This window comes from Phyllostomus discolor, chromosome 9 (assembly GCF_004126475.2).
Source record: "Phyllostomus discolor isolate MPI-MPIP mPhyDis1 chromosome 9, mPhyDis1.pri.v3, whole genome shotgun sequence".
NCBI lineage: Eukaryota > Metazoa > Chordata > Mammalia > Chiroptera > Phyllostomidae > Phyllostomus > Phyllostomus discolor.
The window spans coordinates 48,395,647-48,409,080 of NC_040911.2; the positions used below are offsets into that span (position 1 = coordinate 48,395,647).

The 13,434-nt window shown below is 37.0% G+C and overlaps 1 protein-coding gene across 1 annotated transcript in view; it reads left to right on the plus strand.

Moving 5' to 3' along the window:
• The first annotated feature begins 34 nt into the window (after positions 1–34).
• NDUFV2 (NADH:ubiquinone oxidoreductase core subunit V2) overlaps positions 35–13,434 on the plus strand; it is a 32,560-nt gene continuing 19,160 nt past the window's right edge. The window contains exon 1 of the mRNA XM_028524699.2: positions 35–184. Within this exon, the coding sequence (XP_028380500.1) occupies positions 131–184 (54 nt within the window). The 5' untranslated portion in view covers positions 35–130. The remainder of the gene's footprint in view (positions 185–13,434) is intronic.

Consider the following 13,434-nt stretch of genomic DNA (forward strand, 5'->3'; position numbering starts at 1 on the left):
CTCTGCGTAGGCAGCGGCTTGCGGCTTCTGACGCATCGGGCCTGGCTCAGGGCCGCGCACGTCGTGCGTCCCGGGCGCTCTGGGGATCCTTGACTGGCGCTGCCGGGAAATACCAACAGTTTTTCCCACCATGTTCTTCTCTGCCGCACTCCGGGCCCGGGCGGCTGGCCTCACCGCCCAGTGGGTAAGGAGGCTCAGAAGGAGCCCCGGCGCTGCCGCCGCCCTTCTCCCTCTTTCCTTGTCTCCTTTTATTGTGAGCGCACGAGAGCCCCGGGCTTTGGACAGGCCTCCAGCGGCAAGGACATTGCGGCCTTTGCCCTCTCCCGAGAGAGGTTGCTGCAGCTCCACCGCAAGCTAGGACCTCTGAGGGAGGGTCGGCAAATTTAACTGCGGAGGGTGCGTGGCCTACTCAATAGGGCTGGGGAGATTACGCCTAACTTTGTCACGGAGATGAGGAAGAAGGGGCATCTTGCTGTTCTTCTGTTTTATCCAGTTTCACTCTAGCGCCTGGATCGGCCAGATCTGTTTCCTTTGGCCCTGCTCCCGAAGGAGGCAGCTTGCATGTCAACCCCCTTGACCTTGTTGTTGACAGATTGCAGCATTCTGGAGAGAGCTCTGCAATTGTAGGCTCTGGCTTGATTATTTTAGGAGCGTTTCCTTAGGCCAAGGAAAGGGTGACCGCAATGTTTCATTTACTGCATTTGTGCCTTGCATATCAGAAAAGTTCGGTAAATAATCGTAACGAACGAACTACGTGAGAGAACAGCACCACAAGTACTGCACAGCAGGATTTTAGAGTTTGAATGTTTTTTTTTTGAGATCCAAGTACATCTCATATTAAGGCAAGGAAATTGAATCTCAGGTTGAGACACTCAAGTTGACTTAAAAATGCAGATTACAGACATGACGAGTATAACAGGGCATTCACTGGAAAGAAAGAAGCCTTTTTTGTCCTTGCAGTAAAATAGAAAGGTTGAGTCAGTTCTCAGGAGAAAGGGCTATAGATAGTTCATAGTAGTAGAGAATAAGTTCAGGGCTTCAGAATTACACCTGAGTTTGGATGGTGACTTAACTGTCTTTTCTATCTTTTCGACTTTGACTGTTATTTTTCTCACTTAGTTTCCTCAGTTGTAAAATGGGAACATTTCCATTTTGCACAGGTTACTCTTCTAATAAACGTTTGAGGTTCTACTATGGGTCATGTACAAGGTATCCACATGACAGTGTGGATAATAACTATAGGTAACATTTGGTGACTAAGTGCTAAGCATTGTGTTAAATATTTAAATTCTAAATCTTGTTGATGAGGTTGGTATTGTTATTTCTTATATTACATAATCAGATTTAGACATTCCCTGTTCTTGTGGAGTTAATAGTCTCGTATAAAAGGAACTTTAGATTAAGGTCAATATACAGTGTAAAAGCAGTGTTAGCGGTATGAATAAGGTCATCCAATTTGGTCTGAAGATGGTGTGAGATTTTTCATGCAGGCAATAGTAACAGATTGGGGAATGGGGTCAGATGGATGGGGAGAGGGTATTATAGGTGGAAAAAAATAACATAAGAAAAGACTTGATAGTTGGCAAGGAAAAGGTTCTTGCTATGAAAAGCCACAAGCAGTGTTGCTGGACTCTGTTGTTACAGGTAAAGAGTTCCAAGATGAAATGAGAGAGGTGGGCTGGGCCCAGATCTTGAAACTGTTGCATGCCATACTAAAAATTTGACTTTACCTTAGAGGTGGTGGAGAGTCAGTGAGAGGTTTTAGAGGAGCAGAGGGACATGGTCAGTTTTCTGTATTGTGTAGATCACTGGATGGAACTGAAGGAAGATTAGTTTGATGGGAGCCAGAGGCAGGAAGACTAAATAGATTAGAGGCTCTTGCAGAGCCACAGGTGAGGGCATATGAGGATCAGGCCTTGTTTACTAGTAGAAAGGGTAAAATTAGAGTAAAATCTATTTAGATTTTAGTTTCTTCTGTTTTTGAGGAAGGAGGTTAGAGGGTATAAATTGAAAAGTAATGTTAATGGTGAAAAAGAACAATAACCTCAGTTAGTAGAACATTTTTATCAAGTTTCTGCAACTTTCTCTCACTCTCTTTTTTTTTTAACAATCATTACCTGGTATAGAATATATACACAATAAGTATTTGTTGAGTTGATGAATATGTTTAATTTTTTTATTTTCAATTTTATTGAGAAATAATTGACATCACTATAGAATTTTAAGGTATACAGCATGATGGTGTGATTTACAAGCTTTTACACAAATAATATATTGTAGGAAAAACATAACATTAAGAACAACAAAATAAACTCAAAAAATGAAAATCACCCATTGTCTCATCAATTTGGAAATTACCAACATGTTTAGCATTTTGAAGTGCAATTAACAGACCTCACAAAATTTTTAAAAATCAGATGATATTTTTCAGTTTTGTAGCCTTTTTTTCCCCATAGTACATTTTGATCAGCTTTCCTTATCAGTAAACATTTCTATACTGTCATTTTTAATGCTGCTGCACAGCATTCCATTATATGTTCTGTAACTTACATAATTAGACCCTTCCTCTACTTTTACAAATAGTGGGGTGTCAGATGACCTAGGAAAACTCAGGAAAAGTGTGAATAAAGAGGTCCCTAATAAAATTGCTTTCCTAAAGGAGAAAACTTTAAAGAAACCATTTACATTTTCAAAGAAATTGCTTATTGTCTTACAATTTTTGCTTTATTAGCTAGCTGTTATTTTCTTCAGCCACAGGCTTTTGAGCTCATCGTAGCTTAAAAATTATCAAGAACTTAGTACTGTATCTAGAAGTGTTTGGAAAAAATTGTGTGACCTCGAGCATATTCCTTAATCTCTTTGACCCTCATTTTTCTTTCTGTAAAGTGCTGTAATACCTTATTGAGTGATTGTCAAGAATTACCTAAAAGTTATGAATTATGGATCAGTAGTCAGAAGAGACTTTCTTCTTTCCTTTAGTAACTGCCATTGACTTTATAATGTTGGCATCACTGTGCAGCTACCTCCTCTCTTCTAAGCCACTACTTAGTTTAGCAGGGATGAGAGGGTTGTGGTGGCATTTTCAAGGATTGTGTTTTCAGTTTTAAAATTTTTATGTTTCATTTTTATAGTTTCTCTTTATCATTTCAATCATTGATGATTTTTTCTTTAAGATAGGACCTTAAGTCATATCTTAATATGACCTTAAGTGTGGTTGTAGCAGCTTTGAAATTGTTTGGTAATCCCTGTTGATTGTCCTTTTTCTTGGAAATGGGTTGTTTTTGTTTGTTTTGTATGTTGAGTTATTTTGGGTTATATCCTGGATGTTGTGAATGGTATGTTTTAGAAGTTTTAGATTTTGTTAGTTCTTCCAAGGAGTTGTAGACAGTTAACATAATTGAACTCAAACTGCTACCCAACTCCCTTGTGGGAAGCAACTCAAATATTGGTTCAGTTCTTTTAGCAGAACTGCTTGGAGTCTGCTTCATGTGCATGCAGGGTTTGGGGTCATTCACAGAATTTGGGGCTTCTCCTATCTTGCTCTTCCTTTTCTGGGATTTCCCACTTTCCCATGTGTGCAGTTGTCCCAAACTCACCTGTGGTTCTTCAAGCCATTAAGGTTGCAGGTTTTCTCTTAGGGTTTTAGTTGCCCAGCACCCGATTGACTGGGGCCTGCCTTCGGGCTAAAAGATGTAAGGGAAGAAAACCTCCCAAATACTTCTTTGGCTTCTTCTAAGTATAGGCACCCCTCCTGTGCCTGCGTGCATTTGGTTTTTCTGTAATGCCTTCAGAAAGTTTTTTGTTCTTTTATTTATTAAAATATTTTTTCCAGATTTTAAAATAACATAAGTGATTTAGATGGATAGTATCTACTCCATCAGCTATACTAGAAGTTGAAACTTCTGTGGTAGCGTTGTTTTTTCTAAATTCCAAGTTTTGAGTGAAACATTCAAATATTTAAATGTTTCTCTCATTCCATTAGGAATTTTTAAACCTGACTTTGCAGTGTCCCAGGGTATCTACATTTTGCCTTAAAGACTAAAGGACTTCTCAAAATTAAAAAAAAAAAAGGCAGTTGTATTAGTTTTCTATTACTGCTGTAACAAATTACAAGTTTGGTGACATAAAACAAATTTACTGTTTTATGATTCTGTAGGTTAAAAGTCTGCTATAGGTCCAACTGGTCTAAAGTTAAGGTGTTGACAAAGCTATATTTCTGGAGGCTGTAGGGGAGAATCTGTTTCTTGGCTTTTCCAGCTTCTAGAAGCTGTCTGTATTTGTTGGATCACGGCCTCCTTCTTTTCAAAGCCAGCAAGGGTGTCAGGCTCCCACAGCACTTCACATCACATCACATCACATCACATCACATCACATCACTCTGACCTTGCTTCCACCATTTGTCACATATCCTTCTCTGACTTTGTTCCCTCTTCCAGATTTTAAGGGTCCTGAGACTACCTTGGGCTGTGATAATCCAGAATAATCTCCCTATGTTAAGGTCAACTCCTAATTAAGATTAGCAATCTTAATTCCATCTGCAAACATACTTCTCTTTTGCTGTATATATTAACATATTCACAGCTTCCCAGAATTAGGACATGGGTATCTTTGGGGCATCATTATTCTGCCTGCTACAGCCTTAAGCAGTTTAGGGGAAAGAGAAAATGGATAAATTTTTAAGTCTATTCAGTGAGTTTTGGTAGGCCATTATTGGCACACTACAAATTCAGATCTTTATATTCGAGGTGTGAAGTCAGTCTCCATTTCAAAGATATAAACAGTGGAACTTATCTCCTCTTTGGGCACTATTTAGTACCAGACCAGTACATTGTGTAATAAATTATAGGTTCATTGACCATGTCAGTCTGGTTTTCCATTGCGAAACCTTGACTTAACATTTTTGGAATTGGGTCAGGAAGCATGTTATAAATCAGTGGTAGGAAACTTCTTTCATTCAATAAACATTGAGGACCATGTTTATATACACTTTTTGCTTTGCCTTACGGAGGGAAAGGGAAAGTGGCTTTATGTGTGGGATACTTTGCTAGATGTTATCCCATTTTCGGGTGAGACATCTAAAGATAACCCAGGCAAATATGCCCAGAATTACATAGCATGAGCCTAAATTGGGTTTGTTTGCAAGTCCTGTTTTTTAAAACTTTTTAACCTACCTTTCTGAAATTGCTCAAGTTTACTGAGGAAGATTGGTATGTGTGGTGAAGATTTAAATTGAATAGGTGCTATAAAGTGATTTCACTTTGCTTAGGGAAAAGAGATGGTGGTTCAGGGGCTTTAGAGGGGTAAGAGGAGGAGGTTAACGTTGGTCATGATGGATGAGGGAGGTATATGGTGACCTAATGTAGGAGGTATAGGAAGCTCTTATGTACAAGGACAGTGACATTAAAGAGCATGGCAGTATGGACAAGGAATAACCTATTGTGGAAGATGAGGCTGGACAAAGTCACAAAGGCCTTGTATCTCATACCACAGAGTTTAGATTTTATTCTGTAGTCAATGAATGATTTTAAGTAGGTGAGTAGCATAATTAAATTGATGCCCACCACTGCTACCAAAAATCTCTGGAAATGTGGCAAAAGGTGAGATTGGAAGGCAGGAGACCATTTAGAAGGTTATGGCAGTAATACAGGAGAGAAATAAAAGTGTTTGAACTCGGGATAATCTCAAGAAACATGAAGTAGTAGAAGAAACAGAATTTAAAAATTGTTTAGTTAGAATGGGTAAGACTTGGTGACTGACTAAATTGAGAGAGTGTAAGTGAGAGAGAGAAGGGGACCCTGGGATGTTTTTCATGATCATGGTTTAGGCCACTGGTCTCTAATGACTATCTAATATTGAATTACCATGGGGTTGAAAGAAATATATTGTTACATCTTTTTTAAGCAAGTTGAGGCATAATTTAAAAAAAATTGTTATGAATAGCAAATCGATATAAAGACAGGAAACAAAATAAATCATCACATAGCATTTCTCTGCATAGAAAAAAAGAGTTTTAATAGGTGTCCTTGGGAATCAGTATAGTAGGCAAACTTACATGATAATTTCAGAGGTAAAACGGTATAGAACCTACCTGTTTGTAGATGACAAATCTATGAATTCTTTCTGTAGAGAAGCAGTCACTTGGGATTAAACTGTGGAATTACGTATCTAAAATGGCTAATAAATTTATCAGGGTATTAAAAATATGTGTCTTGGGAGAAATTTTGGGAAATTTCTTTGTAAGTTAAGGTTCTGAACCATGATTTGCAACCCAGAAAAGTGATCTAGTCTTTACTAACATCAATTGAATGTGCTGTTATAGTAAAATAAAGATATTAAAATATTTATGATAAAAATAGTAGTCAGTAGTAGAACATGATTTTATCCTTTTCTAGTTAAATTGTTTTATTCATGTTCCTGGAATGGCTCTTTATTCGAAAGTGAAACTGAATTCAAATGGATCATTAAGTAGCATAAAGATGTTAACTCAAACTTAATATCATTTCTTTTTTGTCTTTTTTCCTTTTCTTTTTATTTTTTAAAAATATATTTTATTGATTATGCTGTTACAGTTCCAATATTTTCCCCTTTGCACCACTCCACCTCATACCCCCATTCCCTCCAGCATCCCCCCCATTAGTTCATGTCCATGAGTTATGCATATAAGTTCTTTGGCTACTCCATTTCCTATACTTCTTAACATCCCCATCTATTTTGTATTTACCAATTTGTACTTATTAATCCTTGCACCGTTTCCCCCATTCTCTCCCTTCCTCCTCCCAACTGATAACATGATCTCCATATCTATTATTCTGTTCCAGTTCTGCTAGTTTGCTTAGTTTGTTTTTTAGATTCAGTTGTTGATAGTTGTGAATTTATTGCCATTTTAATGTTCATTGTTTTGATAATAGTCTTTTTATTATGCAATTCCCTTTAACATTTCGTATAATAAGGGTTTGGTGATGGTGAACTCCTTTAGTTTTACCTTGTCTGGAAGAACTTTATCTGCCCTTCCATTCTAAATGATAGCTTTGCTGGGTAGAGTAATGTAGGTATTAGGTCCTTACTTTTCATCACTTTGAATACTTCTTGCCAGTCCCTCCTAGCCTGCAGTCTTTTGAGGAATCAACTGATAGTCTTATGGGAACTGCTTTGTGGGTAACTATTTGCTTTTCTCTTGTTTCTTTTAAGATTCTCTCTTCATCTTTAATCTTTGGCATTTTAATTATGATGTGTCTTGGTGTGGTCTTCTTGTGTCTGTCTGGTTTGTGCTTCCTGGACTTGTATTTCTATTTCCTTCACCAAATTAGGGAAGCTTTCTTCCGTTATTTTTTCAATAAGGTTTCAATTTCTTGCTTTTCCCTTTCTCCTTATGGCACCCCTACGAGTCAGATGTTGGTATGTTTGAAGATGTCCCAGAGGTTCCTTAGCCTATCTTTGTTTTTTTTTTAATTCTTTTTTCTTCTTGCTGTTCTGGTTGAATACTTCTTTCTTCCTTATGTTTCAACTTACTGATTTGATTCTCAGCTTTATTCCCTCCACTGTCCACTATTGGTTCCCTGTAGACAGATCCTTCCTCCCTCCCTCCCTCCCTCCCTCCCTCCCTTCCTTCCTTCCTTCCTTCCTTCCTTCCTTCCTTCCTTCCCTCCTTCCCTCCTTCCTTCCTTCCCCTTTCCTTCTTTTTCTTTCTTTTCTTGATTTCTCCGCATATGATCCTAGTGCTCTTCCAGCTATTGCCCTGGTGCTGAATATCCTAGAAGGGCTGAGTCTGCCAAAGACCTAAGTCCGTTGTGGACCCTTTAGTAGGAGTCTCCTGAGAATCCCACAATTTCTTCTGCCACCCTAATCCCTGCTGGTTTTTATAGCCAGAACATATGGGGATTTATCTTTTTGGTGCAGGAACCCTGGGCTGGGTGGTCTCATCTGGGGCTGGGATCCCTCATTCCCAAGGTATCCTTCCCAATTTTTATCTACCACACAGGGATGTGGGACTGCCATTTCTCTGTCTCTGTGCCTCTCCACGTCTCCATGCCTCTGTCTCTCCATGCCTTTCACCTCTCCACCCCTTCTACTCGTCTAGATGAATGTGGCTTCTTTAAATCCTTGGTTTTGAACTTCCATACAAGTCGATTTTTTGACAGTTCTGGGTGATAATTTGTTTTGTAGTCTAGTTGTAATTTTTGCTGAGGTGCATTTACATATGCCTCCATCTTGACTGGAAGTGTAATATCTTATTTCTTTATTGAAAATGTCTGACACGGTTATTATAATGGATATAAAGTAGATGAAGTTCCTAAAAATAATCCAAAACAGGAAACTTTGAAATAGTCATGTGCTAACTTGTTAAAAATGAGGGCTAATATTTTATCAGTTTACTCTCATTCCGATTGCTTCTTTTGCTGTACAGTGGCACAAATAATGCCCCTCTTTATTATAAAATCTTATTATAAAATCACAAGCATGTAATTCTGTAACAAAAATATCACAGTCAAGCACAACATATGACATTTTAGATGAAATGTTCAAATTAAAACTAAATTATTACACCCATATTATTACCCTGCCAACCACACTCAAGCAGGCATTACTTCTGCTGGGCCCTGTATAAGCAAATTATTTGAGCCCTTTTTTTGTTATTTTGAAGAAGTCAACTTCAGTCATTGAAATTCAGTTGCTGAAATGCTAAGCAGTGTATATATATTTAGATTTTCTATAGGAACAGAAGAGTGGCATTTACTGTATATTAAAAAAATAAAAAACAGTAAATAGCTTGATTTATATATAGCATATACATGCATCCTTCTCTGTCTAAATAGGAACATAGTAAACCAAAGGAGGAAGGGTTTTTCATTTTCTAATCTGTTTGCCTATATATGTATGTCTGGTTTTCTTAATTAAACTCATTGGTTTCCTAGACCTATTCTGTCCTTCTAAAGCAGTGATTTTTAACCTTTTTCTTCTTGTGGCACACATAAACTAATTACCAGAATACTGTAGCACACCAAAAAATACATTTTTTGCTGATCTGACAAAAAATAGTTATAAATTTTATTGATTTACCAAAAAAATAGTAATTATCTACCATTTTTGCTCCAAAGTGACTTTTTTAAGGAAAGATTTTATTTTTAGACAGGAGGAGGGAGGGAGAAAGAGAGGGAGAGAAACATCAGTGTGTGGTTGCCTCTTGCACACCCCCAACCTTCAACCCAGGCATGTGCCCTGACCTGAAATCAAACTGGCGATTTCTTTATTTCACAGGCTGGCCTTCAATACACTGAACCACACCAGCCAGCGCCAAAGTGACTTTTTAGAAAATCAAGTGCCTATGGTTGTAATAAAGGATTTCTGGTACCAAGAATTAACCAATCAGTTGCAACCTTATTCAACATGACCAATAAGATGCAGCTCTGTTATATGACCTATATATTAATGGCTTAAGACAGGGCATTCATACTGAGTGGCTATTGTTGTGTTGACTGTTGTCATTTCTTTAAAAATATGACAATCTGAAGGAAAAGAGCTCAGTGTCCCTGACTAAATAAATAGGTATTACATGTTTTAAAAATTCTTACAGCACACCAGTTGAAAATTGCTGTTTTAAAGCTCTGACAACATCAAATTACACTCAAGGGGCTAATAATAAGGTCATGGCCTTTTTTGTTAGTACTACTAAGATCTAAGATGAGTTCTGGCACTAATTAGTGATGTGACCTTTATAAGTGTTCATAATCTGTTTGAATTTCTATCTTCTAGATATAATTTCATGAAAGTTATAAGGATTAAATAGTATATATAAAGCTTAGTGCCTGACACATAGTACTTCTAATAGTTAATAATAGCTAACATGTAATTATAGCTAATATAGTACATACTATCTGCAAGGTAGCATCACTAAGCACTTTACATGGATTCTCTCTTTTAATCCTCACAGTAGTCCTATGAAGTATGTACTATTATTATTCCAATTTCACAAATGAGGAAGGTGGCTCTGGAGCCATTTTTTAACCACTGTGCTGAATTGTCTTTATTTATGGAATCTTAGATAAGTGATGGAAACCAATTTCTGAGGTATTAGAATGTGAAAATGTAGTTCTTAGAAACAGTGAGATTGACAGTTCTATTTGGTATTGGTCCTTTTCAACATCACATGCACCATCAACAGGAAAGTATTTTAAAGATTAGTTTGGTGACGTTAGACAGAATGATTTGGATTGGCGAAGGGTTAGCTAGAAAACTGTTAGAGTAATACACAGACCTGAAATAATAGAGTGTCCGAAATAGAGTGGTGATAGTAAGAGAGGAAGAGAACCAAGGATTTTTATTTTAAAAATTGAAATGTGATACACATACATGGCAAATTATTCAAACAGTATGCAAGGATATATATTATAGTAAATATAAAATATATGTTATATATTACGAGTAAAGAATAAGATAAAGGTAAATTTATTAATGTATGTTGCATATGTTCTGAGTAGATGTCCCTCCCACTCTAGATCCTTGGTCCCCCTCTCCTGAGATAGCTACTGTTTTCTTTTATAATATTTCTATATTCATATTATTTATTCCTTTATTCTTTATATACTATTCTTTATATTATAATTATTTTCTATATTTTGAAAAATCACAACATGGAGACTGGGGTGTTTGTAGATTTGACCTTCTTGTCAAGAACTGTCAAGGCTCTGAGATTTTACTCTACTTGCAAGCAGACAAGTTAATGTGCCTCAGTTTTGTGGTTGCTGGCTGAGACTCTTGGGTCAGAGACACAGGACTTTATTACTCAGAGGCAGCATGAGCTTCATGTTCATGTTGGTTCCCCTTTACCTTCAAATCCCATGCGAGTGACATGGAGCAGCCCAGATGAATGTTATGTTTCCACTGAGGAGTCCAACCACAGCTGTAACCTTTGCCCCAGAGGGAGACATTCTCTACAAAAACCCTTGAAATGATAGTCTGAAACAAAAACTGTTAGTGTTTAGTGTCCCTGGTCAGAAGATATGCAGAGACCTGAGACCTGTGGAAAATTGTCTTATCAACATTACTGCTTTTTCCTTTCCCACTTTAAGTAAAAAAGAAATTTGTATGTTAATCTCAGTGGGGAGGAAGGAGATGGTATTTTTCAACTATTTAAAATATACTTTTGTGAGAAAAATCAGTCTTATGTGAGTATAAATAACAAAAAAATAATGTGCATTGTTCTTCTCTCTCTTTTGAGAGGGTAAGAGGGAAAGAGCCTCGTCTGAGTGGTGGAAGGAAAAAAAATAATGTGCAAATGCAAGAAACTCAGTAATTTGTTCTTTTTGTGCCTGTTGAGAATGACTCTTTGTTAGAATATATTAAGAAAGCCTGATTTTTTTGGGGGGGGGTGGTTGCTTTACAAACAGATGTAATTTATTCTTTTTTAAGTTTTATTTATTTTTTTATTGTTATTCTATTTCAGTTGTCCCAATTTTTCCCCCATTGCCCTCCTGCACCCAGCCCAACCCTCACTCCCACGGTCACTCCCCACACTATTGTCCATGTCCATGGGTTGTTCATACATGTTCTTTGACTAGTCCCTCTCCCCTTTTTTCACCATTACCCCCTTCCCCATCCCCTCTGGCCTCTGTCAGTCTGTTCCATGTTTTCATGTCTCTGGTTCTATTTTGCTCTTTAGTTTATTTTGCTCATTAGATTTATAAGTGAGATTATATGGTATTTGTCTTCACTGACTGGCTTATTTCACTACTTGACCTAATAAGTGAATTTGGCAAAGTAATGGGATATAAAGTCACTATTCAGAAATTGATGGCATTTTTGTACACCAACAATGAACTATCAGAGAAACTAGGAAAAAAATCCCGTTTACTATAGCAACAAGAAAAATAAAGTACTTAGGAATAAATTTAACCAAGGAGGTGAAAGACCTGTACTTGGAAAACTATAGAACACTGAAGAAAGAAATGGAGGAAGATACAAATAAATGGAAGCATATACTTTGTCCATGGGTTGGAAGAATTAGCCTCTTTAAAATGTCTGTACCAATGGCATATTTCACTGATCTAGAATAAAGTGTGATTTTTAAATTGTTTTAATTCTTAAAAATGCAGTTGTTTAAATCTTCCACTTCTAAGTTCTTAAATATTTTATCCACATGTCAGGTAAGAAGATAGGGTAATGCTTTAACAGGTTGTATAGTACTTTAAGAGAAACTTCGTTATTTGAACCTCAAAACACTCCAATAAGTAAATATCCCAGTTTTACAGGTGTAGAAATTGAGGCTTAAAAAATTGTGATTTGTGCAAGGTTACATGTTAGTGGCATAGTAATGGGCTATATACAGATCTTCAAAAAAATTAACCTGAAACTCTCATGTTTTTTTTCCCGATAACATGCTTTTTCATAACTGTTCTCAAACAATAGTAGTCTGTCTTCAATAGTTTGGACTTTAAAACACTTTTTGGGGGGTAGAAGTGTCTGTGTATGTAAGGTCATGTGCATGTACTAAATTACAGGTCAGCCAGAGTGTGCCTCAGTAAATTTTCCAATATGTAACTACATAGGCCTAAAGACCAATTTTCAAGGCTCTTTTTTTTAAATTTTAAATAAAAGTATGTGACAGAATAGTAAGGAAAGGATCAAATATTTAAGCTGTTTTGAGATTGGTTGTATTTAATTTGGTGCACAGGGAAATTGGAAGGAGATATAGGATTAACAGTGGAGGTGATAAGTTTTGTTTTGTACCTGATGAGTGTTTTTTTTTTTCAAAGATTTTATTTATTTATTTTTAGAGATGGAAAGGCATGCAGAAAGAAAGGGAGAAAAACATCAATGTGTGGTTGCCTCTTGTGCACCCCCTACTGGGGACCTGGCCTGAAACCCAGGCATGTGCCCCTTCTGGTAATTGAACTGTGGACCCTTTGCTTCACAGTCCACCGCTCAATCCACTGAGCCACGCCAGCCAGGGCAGTACCTGATGAATGTTTTTTAATGTTATTAATTTTCTGTGTCATTATTTTTAGGAAATAAGATTTTTGTTGGAATTCTCAATATTTATTTAAAACTTCCCTATGTTGGGCTTTTTAGTTGCTATAAAGTGTATTTTGCTATAACAGACATTAGAGAAAGCATTTTTATATAAATCATTGTACTCATTTTCTTTTTTTTAAAGATTTTATTTATTATTTTTAGAAAGGGGGGAAGAGGGGAGAAAGAGAGGGAGAGAAACATTGATTGGTTGCCTCTCAGGCATCCCCAACTATGCAACTGGGACCTGCCCCACAACCCAGGTATGTGCCCTGGCCAGGAGTTCAATGGGCTGCCATCCAAGCCATACCAGTCAGGGCTTTTTTTCTACTATTCTTTAGGATAAATTTCTAAAAGTAAAATTAAGTTAAAAGATAGAAACTTTCTTTGGTCTGTCTGTACATGATGCCAATTTGCTTTCTTAAAAGA